The sequence below is a fragment of the Callithrix jacchus genome, chromosome 1 (genome assembly GCF_049354715.1).
Source record: "Callithrix jacchus isolate 240 chromosome 1, calJac240_pri, whole genome shotgun sequence".
In the NCBI taxonomy this organism is placed as follows: Eukaryota; Metazoa; Chordata; class Mammalia; order Primates; family Cebidae; genus Callithrix; species Callithrix jacchus.
The window spans coordinates 210,197,976-210,211,774 of NC_133502.1; the positions used below are offsets into that span (position 1 = coordinate 210,197,976).

The 13,799-nt window shown below is 47.2% G+C and overlaps 1 protein-coding gene across 1 annotated transcript in view; it reads left to right on the top strand.

Annotated features, from left to right (window-relative positions):
* Window positions 1–1,180: 1,180 nt before the first annotated feature.
* Window positions 1,181–13,799, top strand: part of TAB1 (TGF-beta activated kinase 1 (MAP3K7) binding protein 1) — a 30,464-nt gene continuing 17,845 nt past the window's right edge. The window contains exon 1 of the mRNA XM_002763495.6: window positions 1,181–1,227. Coding sequence (XP_002763541.1) covers window positions 1,195–1,227 — 33 coding nt within the window. The 5' untranslated portion in view covers window positions 1,181–1,194. The remainder of the gene's footprint in view (window positions 1,228–13,799) is intronic.

The window sequence follows — 13,799 nt, forward strand, 5'->3', positions numbered from 1 at the left end:
AAACTGAACTCAGGGTCATTCCCATCTCCCTATCTGCAAACCTAGCTGTTCTTGCCAGAAATCTGGGAGAATCTTGGATACATCTCTTCCCATCACCACCCACAACCAAACCATGATCAAGCCCTGACGATTTCATTTCCTAAATAAAATCCACCCGCTATTCTCAGTCACATTTGCTTAGAACTGTTATAACAGTTCCTTAATTGGTCTTCCTGTCTCCACTCCAATGCCCCCTAAAAATCTGTGTTGAACACGGTAGTCAAAGTCTTTCTATGAAAGTCGTCAAACATCTCTCTACCAATGGGACCCTGTCAATGGCTTGCTTAGAAGGCAGCAACTTCCCTCTGTCCTCCAGATGAATATACTCCTTGGTCAGATCCGGTCCCTGCAGCCCCTTCATCTCGCTCCTTCTCCATCTCTGTGCAAGCCACAGTGAGTTCCCGTGACAGGTGTGTATTTTTTTTTTTTTTTTTTTTGAGACAGAGTGTCTCTGTGTTACCCAGGCTGGAGTGCAGTGCAGTGATCTCAGCTCACAGGAGAATCGCTTGAAAACCTGGGAGGTGGAGGTCACCTCCCAGGTTTTCAAGCGATTCTCCTGCCTCAGCCTCCCGACTAGCTAGGATTACAGGCCTGGCTACCATGCCCAGCTAAGTTCTTTTTATAATTTTAGTAGATGGCCGGGCACAGCGGCTCACACCTCTAATCCCAGCACTTTGGGAGGCCAAGGTGGGTGGATCGCCTGAGGTCAAGAGTTCAAGACCAGCCTGGCCATCATGATGAAAGAGTTCAAGACTCGTCTCTATTAAAAATACAAAAATCAGCAGGGCGTCATGCCTGTAATCCCAGCTACTCGGGAGGCAGAGGCAGGAGAATCCTTTGAGGCCGGGAGGCAGAGGTTGCAGGCAGCTGTGATCGCGCCACTGCACTCCAGCCTGGGTGACAGAGTGAGACCCAGTCTTCAAAATAAAAAATAAAGATGGGCGAGGAGCGATCGGCCCGGGAAAAAAACAACAAAAAGTCCAAAAGCGCGCCTGCGCACACGCTCCACTACGGCCCCATCCCTCTTCCGCCGTGGGGTGGCGCTGGGCGCATGCTCCCCGGCAGCGCGGTCATACTCGCCTTCTTCGAGCCGCTCTAGCCGCCCCACTCGCTGCTCTGCGGGGAGGCGGGCGCGCCCGCCGGGGTTCCTCCAAGATGGCGGCGCAGAGGAGGAGCCTGCTGCAGAGTGTGAGGAACCGGTCCGCTCTCCGGGCTTGGGGTTGGGAGCCTGGCGGGGGGACTGTCGGGTGCAGGAACGGCTCCTTCTCCGCTTTTGGACAGCCGCCCTCTCCGTGGTGGGATGTGTCCGCCACCCTCTCCTCTCCTCGGGCTGGCCCCCTCTTTCCCAAGGCCGGGGCGCGTGCGCGCGGCGGGCCCGGCCCCCCGGGTCAAGGGCGCCAGGGCTGTGGGTTGCTGCTGCCGGTTGTGGAGGGCGGGAGCTTCCTGGAGCCAGAAGGGAACACGGCGCGCGGCGGCAGAGCCACCCGAGTCTGGAGCCCACTGTGGCACCGAGCAGCCGTGCAGTGATAATAACAGCAGCATCCTCTGTGTACCGCTGACTGCATCCCCGGCGATGTGCTAATTGCTTTACATTTGTCAGTTTAATTTTCAAAGCAGCCCCATGAGCTAGGTGCTACCGTGCTATTCCTATTTGACAAACAGACACAGAGGTGGTCGTTAGCCTAAGGCCACACAACTGGTAAGTATCAGAGGCAGGGCTAAAATCAGGCAGTGTGATTCCAGAAATCCCCTTACCCCTGGGCTAGAGGAATGACCAGTGGCGGCGGTCACTGGGTTCTGGTCATGGCTCTGACTGTGTCTCCCTCAGCCTCAGTTTCCTTCTCCTAAGGTGAGAGCGCTGAGTGGAAGGATACTCTTCAGGCTCATCCCTACCCCCAGTCTGGACTCTCATGGGTTTGGCGCTGTCTTCCATGCCCTGCGTCCTCTGACACGCATATGCACATAGATGGACACACATGTTGGCACCATGGCCTACTCTGACCTACCAGGGTAGGATGCCAGCCTCCTGGGTCCTCGCTGTTCATGGCACTCTGTTGGAATTGCCTGTGGACTTGTCTGTCTCCTGTACTAGAAAGTAAACTCTTTGAAGACAGGGACCTGTGATCTCTTGTTTACCGCTGTGTCCCTAACACCTACCACCACGTGCTGGGCACTCAATAAATATTTGTGAAAGAATGAGTAAACGTTTGTAGCCAAGCCAGTGCTAGGCCTTGGCTTCACAGAGGTGAGCAGACGTTGGTTCAAGGATAACCTGGAAGCAGAGCCTTGAAATTACTCTTCCAGGAGCACAGTTCCCAGGTCTCCCCAGTGGTGATTGCTTTCTTCCCCTCCACAGCCTTGCTGCCCTTTTATTTTATTACTGCCAGGCAGGTCTGTCTGGTTACTGAGTTGGCCTTGACTTTAGAGGGCTGGCCCTCTGGTTTTTAAGCTCCCAGAAGGCAAGGTCCCTGTATAAATGTCCCCACTGTAGTTAGCATTTGGGAAACGCTGGCTGGATTGTGACACTGAGAGGAAAAGTGGATGTAAAGTGGTAAATGGTACAGGCTGAGTTGGCTTACTGAGAGAGAGCAGCCACCTGGGTCATGTAGAGCAGGTGGCTGCCAGATTCCCTCCCTCCTAGATGTGATGGAACCAAAGGAAATGTGTTAGAGAGAGGGCCAGCTCTACCAGTCCCAGAGTGTTTCTTCGGGCAGTGGTGGCCTCTTTTAAAGAAAGAATAGTTAGCTCTAAACACATTGCATCTTGGTGCAAGGTAAAGGGATGGCAGGGATGTCCTTCAAAGGCCCCTCCACCCTCATGACGATCAGGATGTCCCTTCTCACCCGGTGTACGTATCTCCTGGTGAGGTGTGGGGCTTGCTGATGTCACCTCCACTGTCTCAAGTCTGGGGAGAGCAGCTTAGCTCAGACACCTGCATTCAGAGGTGGCTGTGAGAGCTGCTGGTCTGTGGCTACTGGGCAAAGATGAATGAGGCGTGGTGCCCACCATCACTGTGTTAACAGACCAGCTTGGGAGAAGGAGCATATGCCACTGGTACAATACCTGAGGCACAGTTGTGTCATTGTAGACCTGTGTCAAGAGCCCTGGGGCAAGCAGCAGAGAATTTTAGAGGCTTTAAAAGATGATAGGAGTTTGCCAAGCAGAGGAGAGGAGGCCCATTCCAGGAGGGTGTGTGTGTGTGTGTGTGTGTGTGTGTGTGTGTTTTCTTGATGTGTGATTTTCTTTTTGTTTTTCTTCCCAGAAATGGGGTTTTGCCATGTTGCCCAGCTGGTCTCGAATCCTGGGTTCAAGCAGTTGTCCTGCCTTGGCCTCCCAAAGTGCTGGGATTATAGGCATAAGCCACCACACCCAGCCAAGGACAGGTGTTTAAATATGTGTGCATGTGTTCATTAAGCTTTTCACAAGTTAAATACAATTAGTACTACAAGTGTATGTGTCAAGGGGCTGCAGAGTGGCCTGATTTGTCTGGGTCAGTGGGGGGGGCTCGCAGGAATGGCACTTGGAATGGTGTGCTGGGGCCACTTGGTAGAGCGCTAGGTGGAGCATTATCACAGGCAGTGTGGCACCTTGAGAGATCTTTTGAAGCAAAAGACTTTTTGTGGGGGTTGTGGGGGAGACCGGATCTTACTCTGTCACTCAGACTAGAGTGAAATGGTGCGATCTCAGCTCACTGCAACTTCTGCTTCCTGGGTTCAAGTGATGCTTGTGCCTCAGCCTCCCAAGTAGCTGGGATTACAGGTGTGCATCACGATGCCCAGCTAATTTTTGTAGTTTTAGTCGAGACAGCGTTTCGCCACATTGCCTAGGCTGGTCTTGAACTCCCGGCCTCAAGCAATCTGTCTGCCTCGGCCTCCCAAAGTGCTAGGATTACAGGTGTGAGCCACTGTGCACAGCTGCCAAGAGCTTCTAAAGAAAGCTTGATGTGTTCAAAAGGACCCAGACCTTTCAGCCTGATAAAACAGTCTCATACTGGCTTTCGGCAAATCACTTTACATCCCTGAGCCTTAGTTTCTCCAAACCAAGAGGACTCCTGGGAGTATTGTTGGTATTAAAGGAACTGACAGGTTCCCCTCCTAGCCTGGCTTGGTTGCACGCTGACCATAAATTATTACCTTCAGTGCTGCCCTGAGTGAATGTCTGCTGTTCATCGCTGAGCACTCGCTATATGGTAGGCACCCTGTAGGTGCAGGAGACACTGCCTTTGTGGAGCTGATGGTCTAGGAAGGGGGACAGACACTGAGCAGTGAACAGATACAGATTATCTGTGATTTCGTAATATCTAAACTACAACATCAGGTGGTGCTATGAGGAACAGTCTGGATTCATACACAGTGCTGGTGGGGGGTCATTTTAGACGGGGTGGTAGGGGAAGGCTTCTCTACATTTGATGAAATGAAAAGGGGGAATGGGAGGAGCAATCCTGCACAAGGAAGCAGGAGGTGCAAGGGCTGCTGTTTCAGGAGCCTCAGGGGTGCTGGTGCAGCTGGGTCGAGTGCCTTGGGGGAGCATGGGAGTAGCTGAGGTCTGAGGAAGCTGGGGCCCACGCCGGGCTTCACAGGTCCTGATGTGGCCTCTAGATTCCACTTTTCATGTGATGTGAAGCTTTCATGGGGAGCACGTGGAGTAGGGGCCTGATGTGATGTGATGTATGATTGGAGAAAAATCCCTCTTTTGCATTTGAGTGCTGAGAGTGGAAGCCTGGGACCTCCTAAGAGACTCCTAGAGTCATCCAGGTGTGAGCCGGTGGCTTGGCCATGGCATGGCAGAGGAATGGTGGCAAGTATCAGATTCTAGTTGTGTTTTCGAGGAGGAGGAGCTGCCATGATTTGCTGATAGATTGAATGTGGGGTGCGTGACAGAGGAGGAAGAGTCAAAAAGGACTCTAAGGTTTTGGTTTTAACAACACTCATGCCATTTACTGGGTGAGGGAGCCCTGGAAGAAGGGCACCCTGGAGCAGGGAGAATCAAGAGTTTGATTTTGCCTGTACTGTTACTTAATCATAAAAAAGGAAATCAGGCCAGGCATGGTGGCTCATGTGTGGAATCCTAGCACTTTGGGAGGTTGAGGCGGGAGGATCACTTGAGGCCAGGAGTTCCAGACCAGCTTGGGCAACATAATGAGATCTCATCTCTAAAAAAAAAAAAAATTAGCAGGGCGTGGTGGCATGTGCCTGTAGTACTTGGGAGACTGAATGGGGTGATTGCCCCAGCCCAGAAGCTCGTTCCCCTCACTGCACTCCAGGCTGGGTGGCGCAGCAAGACCCTGTTTCAAAAAAAAAAAAGTAAGTAAGCTTAAAATCAATTTTTTAAACTTAAACATGTCCTGAGCAATTATATCTGAAATCACAGGTGCTAGCTGTGTAACTTATCTCAAGTATGTTAGAATAAATACATAACCACTAAAATAAAAAGATCTATTAGCACACCACCTGTCCCCATTGTGCACACCCAGCTGCTGCCCTAGCACACAGGAAGTGGCCACAATTATTATTAGCCCCTTTAAGAATGAATGAGGAGCTCTTTAGGATGATGACATGGAGAACTCCATGAAAACCATAGTGGAAGAAGTGGGGGCCAGGAGTGCAGCTGGTCTCTGAGAAGTAGGTCATCCCGATGCTTAGAGGTGGTGGGGGCTTTGGGGCCTCAAAAGCTTTTTGGAGAGAAAGATCTGCCACTCCCCTGCCCTGAGCCCTCTTCCTGGGGATGTGAGTCTCCCTTTCTGAGCTTCCTTTTTGCCCCTAAGGAATTTGGGTGCTTTCATCACAAAAACACTTGCCCTTTTCATACCATAATTTGATATTCAAGCTGTGGCCTGAGCTTGGAACCATTCTCTGTCCATTTCTGCTGCCCAGGAGTTGGAGACGAGTCTGTATGCGGACTTTATGAACTATTATGTGACATGTACGCATATGTACATGAGGAGCGAATGCTTGCATCACGCACAGGGTGTCTGTAAAGGCCTTGATGGGTTAAATACTGTTGGATCACTGTAGAAGCTTTTCGGGCCGGGCGCGGTGGCTCAAGCCTGTAATCCCAGCACTTTGGGAGGCCGAGGTGGGTGGATCACGAGGTCAAGAGATCGAGACCATCCTGGTCAACATGGTGAAACCCCATCTCTATTAAAAATACAAAAAATTAGCTGGGCATGGTGGCGCGTGCCTGTAATCCCAGCTACTCGGGAGGCTGAGGCAGGAGAATTGCCTGAACCCAGGAGGCGGAGGTTGCGGTGAGCCGAGATCGCGCCATTGCACTCCAGCCTGGGTAACAAGAGCGAAACTCCATCTCAAAAAAAAAAAAAAAAAAAAAAAAAAAAGAAGCTTTTCATACCAAAACATGAATTTTGGAAACTCCTTCGCAAAATCAAGTCGAAATTAGGTCTTTCGAAACAGGCTTCCTACTGTATTTTTGTGAAATTTCTTGTGAGCAGTTCATTTCTCAGACAAGGAAGAGTTAAGCCCTGTGTTCAGTGTTGTGTGCCGCAGTGACTCCACGATGAGGCTGCGTGAGAGACGCCCCCTTCTCAGCTTCTCGCAGACTCCTGCTCCCTGCGCTCCAGTGCCACTCGAGGCTGGAGCTGGCAGGCCTGGCATTTGGGGGCGTGGGAGAAAGTATGCATCAGTGTGTGCAGGGGTGGAGGGGTGGGTGGTTTGTGTGAATAGAAAGTACATGACCTTTCTGAAAATTGTTCAGAAATGTGGAGGAAGGAAGCGAGAGACTTGGCAGTCCTGTAGGCTTTAATGGAATCAGTAATGGATGCTCGGTATGGCTAATCCCTGGAGATGGAAAGAGACGGGAGAACACGATCCAAACCCACTCAGCCGTGGCGGCGTGAGTCCACTGGGGAACACAGAGAGGACCAGATACTCTCACTCCTACACTGTGAGAACCTCCTAAGGTTCTCCGGCCACTTTAGTGAATCAGTGTCTAGCGAGTTCCCGAATTACATGAGAAGCTGCCTATGTGTCATAGGGTCTAAGACACTAATATTTTAAGGACACATCTCTGTTTTGTATATCACTCAGAAAGAGAACTCACTGCTAATTTACTTATACCAATTCCAGAGATGTTAGCATGTGGAAATGTTGGTCTTCAAATCAGTGGAATGAGGTAATCTAATTAACAATACCAGGCTACAGCACGAGGGTGGCCACAGGGCCACTTGGTGAATGGCCAGAGAGTGGGGTGGCCGGCAGGCACAGTGCGGCCACTGGGATGGGTTTCTCAGGGGAGGGCCCCATGGTTTGGGGCAGTGTTTTCCCGGTGTCTCAGTCACAGTGAGGTGGTTTGATGTAGCGAACAAAACTAATCTACAAACTAAGAGGGCTATGTACTTTTCCGTTCTCTCTCAGGCTTTCTAGTGATACCAAGAAAAAGAAACCTTGGTTTGATTCTAGTATGTCCTTAACATCTTTCTGATACTTGCTGATCCAACTCCAGACCCACTTTTAAACAGAGAACAGGGCTCCAGCAATGTAGTCAGCACTAGGTTCAGCTCAAAGTGAATAACTTTGTATTGTTTTTTATTATCGTCCAGGATGTGGCAAGTAATACTGGTTTTCCACCTATGATACTGGAAAAGTTTACATTCAAAATGAAATCAGCTGGGTGCGGTGATATACCTGTAGTCCCAGCTGCTTGAGAGGCTGAGACAGGAGGATAGCTGACGTCTAGGATTTCAAGGCTGCATTTCCATGATTGTGCCACGATACTCCAGCCTGAGAGACAGAGCAAGACCATGTCTCTTAAAAAAAAAAAAAAATCATTAGAGTGAATGATAATTTCTTGAAGATGCTGAGTGGATGATTGAGGTTTGGGAATCATGGGCCTCTGGCACCATTTCGATTTGAGCAGGACCTTAAAGGTAGAGAGGACTTAAAAAGACAGAAAAGGGCAGGCTTTGCCTTACCATGAGTACTTTTCCATATTTTCTTTGGATAATTTTTTTCTTATTCTTTATTTTATTTTAAAATTTTTTGAGATGGAATCTCGCTATTTTGCCAGGCCGGAGTGCACTGATGTGATCTTGGCTTACTGCAACCTCCGCCTCTGAGGTTCAAGCGATTCTCCTGCCTTAGCCTCCTAAGTAGCTGGGACTACAGGCGCCCACCACCACACCCAGCTAATTTTTTGTATTTTTAGTAGAGACAGGGTTTCACCACATTGGCCAGGATGGTCTCGATCTCTTGACCCCATGATCCACCCGCCTTGGCCTCCCAAAGTGCTGAGATTATAGGCATGAGCCACCCCACCCGGCCCTCTTTCTTTATTTTAATAGAAGGCCATGACAGATTGACTAGGAACTTAATGTTTAAAGAGTACCAAAGTGAAATAAATAGAACTTTGTTTGTTTGTTTTTGAGATAGAGTCTCACTCTGTTGCCCAGGCTGGAGTGCAGTGGCATGATCTCGGCTCACTGCAATCTCCGCCTCCCAGGTTCAAGAGGTTCTTCTATCTCAGCCTCCTGAGGAATTGGGACTACAGGCACCCACCACCATTCCCGGCTAATTTTTGTATTTTTAGTAGATGTGGGATTTCACCATGTTGGCCAGGCTGGTCTTGAACTCCTGACTTCAAATGATTCACCTACCTTAGCCTCCCGAAGTGCTGGGATTACAGGCGTGAGCCACCACGCACAGCCAATAAATAGAACTTTGATCAAGGTAAAATAACAAGGTGCATATATAGAAATAGTTGGGGTTTTTTTGTTTGTTTTGTTGTTGAGATGGAGTTTTGCTGTTGTTACCCAGGCTGGAGTGCAGTAGTGCGATCTCGGCTCACTACAACCTCTGCCTCCTGGGTTCAAGCAATTCTCCTGCCTCAGCCTCCTGAGTAGCTGGGACTACAGGCGCACGCACCACCATGCCCAGCTAATTTTTGTATTTTTAATAGAGACGGGGTTTCACCTTGTTGACCAGGATGGTCTCGATCTCTTGACCTTGTGATCCACCCGCCTCAGCCTCCCAAAGTGCTGGGATTATAGGTGTGAGCCACCGCGCCCGGCCTAGTTGGTTTGTTTTACAGTGTGTGCTTGTCTCTGTGACTTTGCCTCTGGGGTCAACAGCTTTCTCGTTTGAGGCCCCAAAAATACATTTATTTGGCTTTTCAAGTAGGTCAGATGTTTGGTGGAGGTGTTCCTTCCCTTCTTTGTTTAGTGTGGACACCTCCTGCCAGTGGTGGGTTAGCTTCTCATGCTTTTTGTTCTGGTCACAGTTTTTTAGAGATCATTTGGAACAGTGTAGAAGGCCATGAAGGGCAAAATTCAAAACTGTCCACAGTCTAGAAGGCTGGGATGAATGCATTAAGATATAATTCAACTGATAATTTTTTTTTTTTTTTTTTTGAGACAGAGTCTTGCTCTTGTCACCCAGGCTGGAGTGCAATGGAACTATCTCAGCTCACTGCAACCTCCACCGCCTGGGTTCAAGCAATTCTCCTGCCTCAGCCTCCCAAGTAGCTGGGATTACAGGTGCCTACCACACGCCCAGCTAATTTTTGTAATTTTAGTAGAGACAGGGTTTCACCTTGTTGGCCAGGCTGGTCTCAATCTCCTGACCTTGTGATCCGCCCTCCTCGGCCTCCCAAAATGCTGGGATTACAGGCGTGAGCCACATCACCTGGCCCGACTGATATAAACTTAGATTTAAAACAATCTTCTATAGTAGTTTGGTTGGAGGAGACAGACATGATAGAAACTCACAGGAAAAGGACCTTGTTACTTCACATCAAGGCTGCATGCTCATCTTTTCTGAGGTATCTGAAAGCTGTTGATTTGCATACTTTGATTTTCTATTCTGCCACCTAACTGATTTCTTTTACTGTTTGCATTAGTTTTTCATTGACTCTTTAGGGTTGCCAGGTGTACTGTCATATCAACTGCAAATAGAAATGACCTGATTCTTTTGCAGTTCTCATGCTCTCATTCTTTCCTCTGTCTAACTGCCTGATCGAACACCTCCAGTTCTGTGTGAAGTCATGGAGAGAGTGGGCAGCCTTGTTATGGCCCTGATCTTAGTCAGGCATTCCCCACCGAGTAAGAGGCCGGCATTAGGACTGAAGCATACATAGAGTAGCATGTTCAGAAAGGAGCCATCAGTTTCTCTTTTCCGGAGTGTTGTTTTTTTTTTTTTTTACCAAGAATGGACCAAGACTCCTTAGATCAACAATAGCTCTAGTGTCTATACCTGGTAACTCAAACACCATTGGCCAGTTTATAAAATAATAAATTCCCAAAATATTACTGCCTCAACATTATGAAAATCAGATTTCCTAAAAAAGCACTTAGTTGAAGTATCTAGACACTATTCACAAGTACTTAATGAACAAGGCGCGTGCTCAGTAGATTGACCGCTGTCAGACACACGGGTTTGCCGGTTTGGGAAAGCCTTTTGTTTCCACATCAGCCAAATAAGGTGCAGCATACAGTGGTCGGTATCATCAGCTTACTCCTGGTTTCCTGCTGTGAAACGCTCTTAGATGAATTGTTCTTGTGCCACGCCACACCAGCATGGAGAGTGCCTCAGTGGCCTGTTCGAGCTTGTTTCTTTTCTTGTGGAAGACAATTTCAGTGACCTTTTTAATAGTGTATGTCTAATGTGGAACAAGTCCCTAAGTTGCTTGGGTGATACTTACTTTTTGCCAGAAAGTATGGATTTGTTAGAAAGACCAAGTCCTTGGAAGCCTGTGTCTGTCCCTTACAGGAGTTAGATACTGGCAGAGGAGGTACTGTGATTGCAGCATCCATGGCAGGTTGTACGATGTGGGCAACACATTTGTGTTCATACTGTTCATCTCGTGTCAGAGGATAAGTTCAATCCATCTTAATCTCATTTTTAATCACAGATCTCTAGAAAATATAAATGTCTTTTCCTCCTATGCTTTAAAACACCTGTGGCACTTTGGGGTGCTAAATATTGACTTATTTGCCCATCTTTTCAGGAGGAAGACATGGGATACTCTTGACTGGGGACATGCTTTTGTGCTTCTGCTTCACCTCATTTAATTTCATTCCAGCTGGTGACGGGAGACAGACTAGAAAAAGAGCTACCTTTGGAAGTATATTTGCCCAGTTATAGGAGACTTTTGTGAGCTCGCTGGAAATGGAAATGTGCTAAGCAGATCTAAGACATAGGGAATATTTGGCCACATATCAGTTACCTGAAAAATAATTAATTCCCTGATTATTAACTCACTGCCATGGCCCAGAGGCCTTGCAAAGCCCTCCTACCCAGGCACGTCCGTGCACATGTATTTACAAACACGGTGTCGAGTCTTATTCCCCTGTGCTCAGCAGAGGCCACACCAGCCTTTTCATGCTTCTGTAAACCTAACATGCTTTTTTCCATCTTGGGGTCTTTGCGCATGCTGTTCCCTCTGCCCGGAAGGCTCCTTCTCTGCCTTCTGGAAGATCACCACCCATAGTCATTCAGGTCTGGCTCAGAGGTCACCTCCTCACAGAGGTCTGCTTTTCTGACCACTTCATCTAAAAGAGCCACACTGTGTCCCCACCCCCGCCACACTGTGTCCCTTACTATGGTGTGTTTTCTCCCTAGCACGTAGCCCTGTCTGAGATTGCCTTGTTTATTGTCGTATTATGTGTTTGAATTCTCTCTCTCCCTGGAAGGGACGCTTCAAATAAGGAACCTCTCTGTTTTCTCGTCTGTGTCCCCAGTACCCAGAATACTGCCAGACTGTTGGAAATGCTCAGCAGATATTTGTTGAAAGAATGTCTGTAGTGATATAATGTACTATAATCACATAATGTCATATGTGGGTCCCAAAGACTAAGTTCCTGTTTATGTTAAGAGAAACGTGTATTTATTTTGCTTTAAAATGAGACAGTTTAAGATTAGAACTAGACCCAATTTTGTGTTGCTGTGAAGCCGTTTTTCTTTTTCTTTATTTGAGACAGAGTCTTGCTCTGTCACCCAGGATGGGTGGCTATTAGAAGGCATTAGTAGCTTTTCCAACCTTGTAAAATTGTGTTAATAAAAATAAAAGTCATCTAATGAAGACATAAATAAGTGTAGAGACACACCATGTTAATGAATTGGAGGACTCAACATAGGGACAATGTCTGCTCTCCCCAGATTGATCTGTAGATTTAAAACAGTTCCAATAAATATCCCAACAAGCCTTGTGGATATAAGCAAGCTAATTCTAAAATTTATATGAAAAGGCAAAGAAACTCAAACAGACAAAACAATTTTGAAAAAGAGCAATAAAGCTAGAAGAATCACACTAGCCAATTTTTAAAAACTTACTATACTAAAGCTATAGTAATGAAGAATGTAGTATTGGCGGAGGGGAAGACATGCTGATCACAGGAACAGAATAGAGTCTAGAAGAAAACCCACACAATTCAATGCAGGAAAGCTAGTCTTTTCAACAAAGGGTGCTAGAATGATTAGATATCAGAATGAAAAAAAAATGGACCTAAACCTCCATCCTACCTTATACAGAAATTAATTCAAAATGGATCACAGATCTAAATGTAAAATATAAAACTATAAAACTTATAGAAGAAAACATAGGAGCTTCTTGTGACCTGGGGCTGAACATGACTCCAAAAGCATGAACCATGAAAGAGAAAAAAAATCATTAAATGGACTTCATCTAAACTAAAACCTTTTGCTCTGCAAAAGACACTACTATGTGAATGAAATGCTAAGCTACAAATAGAAAGAACTCTCGGAACACAATAGTTGAGAAAATAACCTAATTTAAAAATGGGCAAAAAACTGAAACAAGTGATTTACCAGAGAGGGTGAGTAGATGCCAGGTAAGCACATGAAGGATGCTCAGCATTGTTAGCCGTTAGGAAGTGCAGATTAAAGCCATGATGAGATACCACTACTGCCTCTTAGAATTTCTAAATTAAGAAAAAGGAAGAGACAGTACCACGCGGTGGCGAGGATGTGGAGCAACGGGAACTCAACACTGGAAATGCAAATGGGTCAGCTGCTCTGGAAAACGGTTTGACAGGTTCTTGCAAAGTTAAACATATGCTTGCCGTAGGACCCAGCAATCTCACTCCTAGGTATTTACCAGGAGAAATGAAGTTACGTTCACACAAAAACCTGTACATGAATGTTTATAGCACATCTCTTCGTGTTATAAAAAACATAACAGCCCAAGTGTCATTCAGTAGATGAATGGATATACAAACTATTGTACATACGAACAATGTTATATATTACTCGGCAAAAGAGAGAAACAGACTATTGGTGTACACAAGCCAGCAACTTGGATGATTCTTAGAGACATAATGTTGAGTGAAAGAAGCCAGTCTCAGGAGGTTATGTTTACTGTATCATTTCATTTATGTGACATTCTTTTTTTGTTTTTGGAGACAGAGTGTCACACCGTCACCCAGGCTGGAATGCAGTGGTGTGCGATCTCATCTCATGGCAACCTCCGCCTCTCTGGTTCAAGTGATTCTCATGCCTCAGCCTCTCAAGTAGCTGGAATTATAGGTGTGCAACCACCACACCCAGCCAATTTTTGTATTTTTAGTAGAGACAGGGTTTCACCACAATGGCCAGCTTGGTCTCAAAGCCCTGACCTCAAGTGATCAACCCCCCTTGGCCTCCCAAAGTGCTGGGATTACAGGCGTGGGCCACTGCACCTGGCCTTTAATGTGACATGCTTTAGAGACAAAGCCAGAGCAGTGGGAAACAGGTTGCTAGGGATTAGGGAAGGGAGTGCTGGAGCTGCCCTGTATCCTGAGAGTGTGGTAGTTA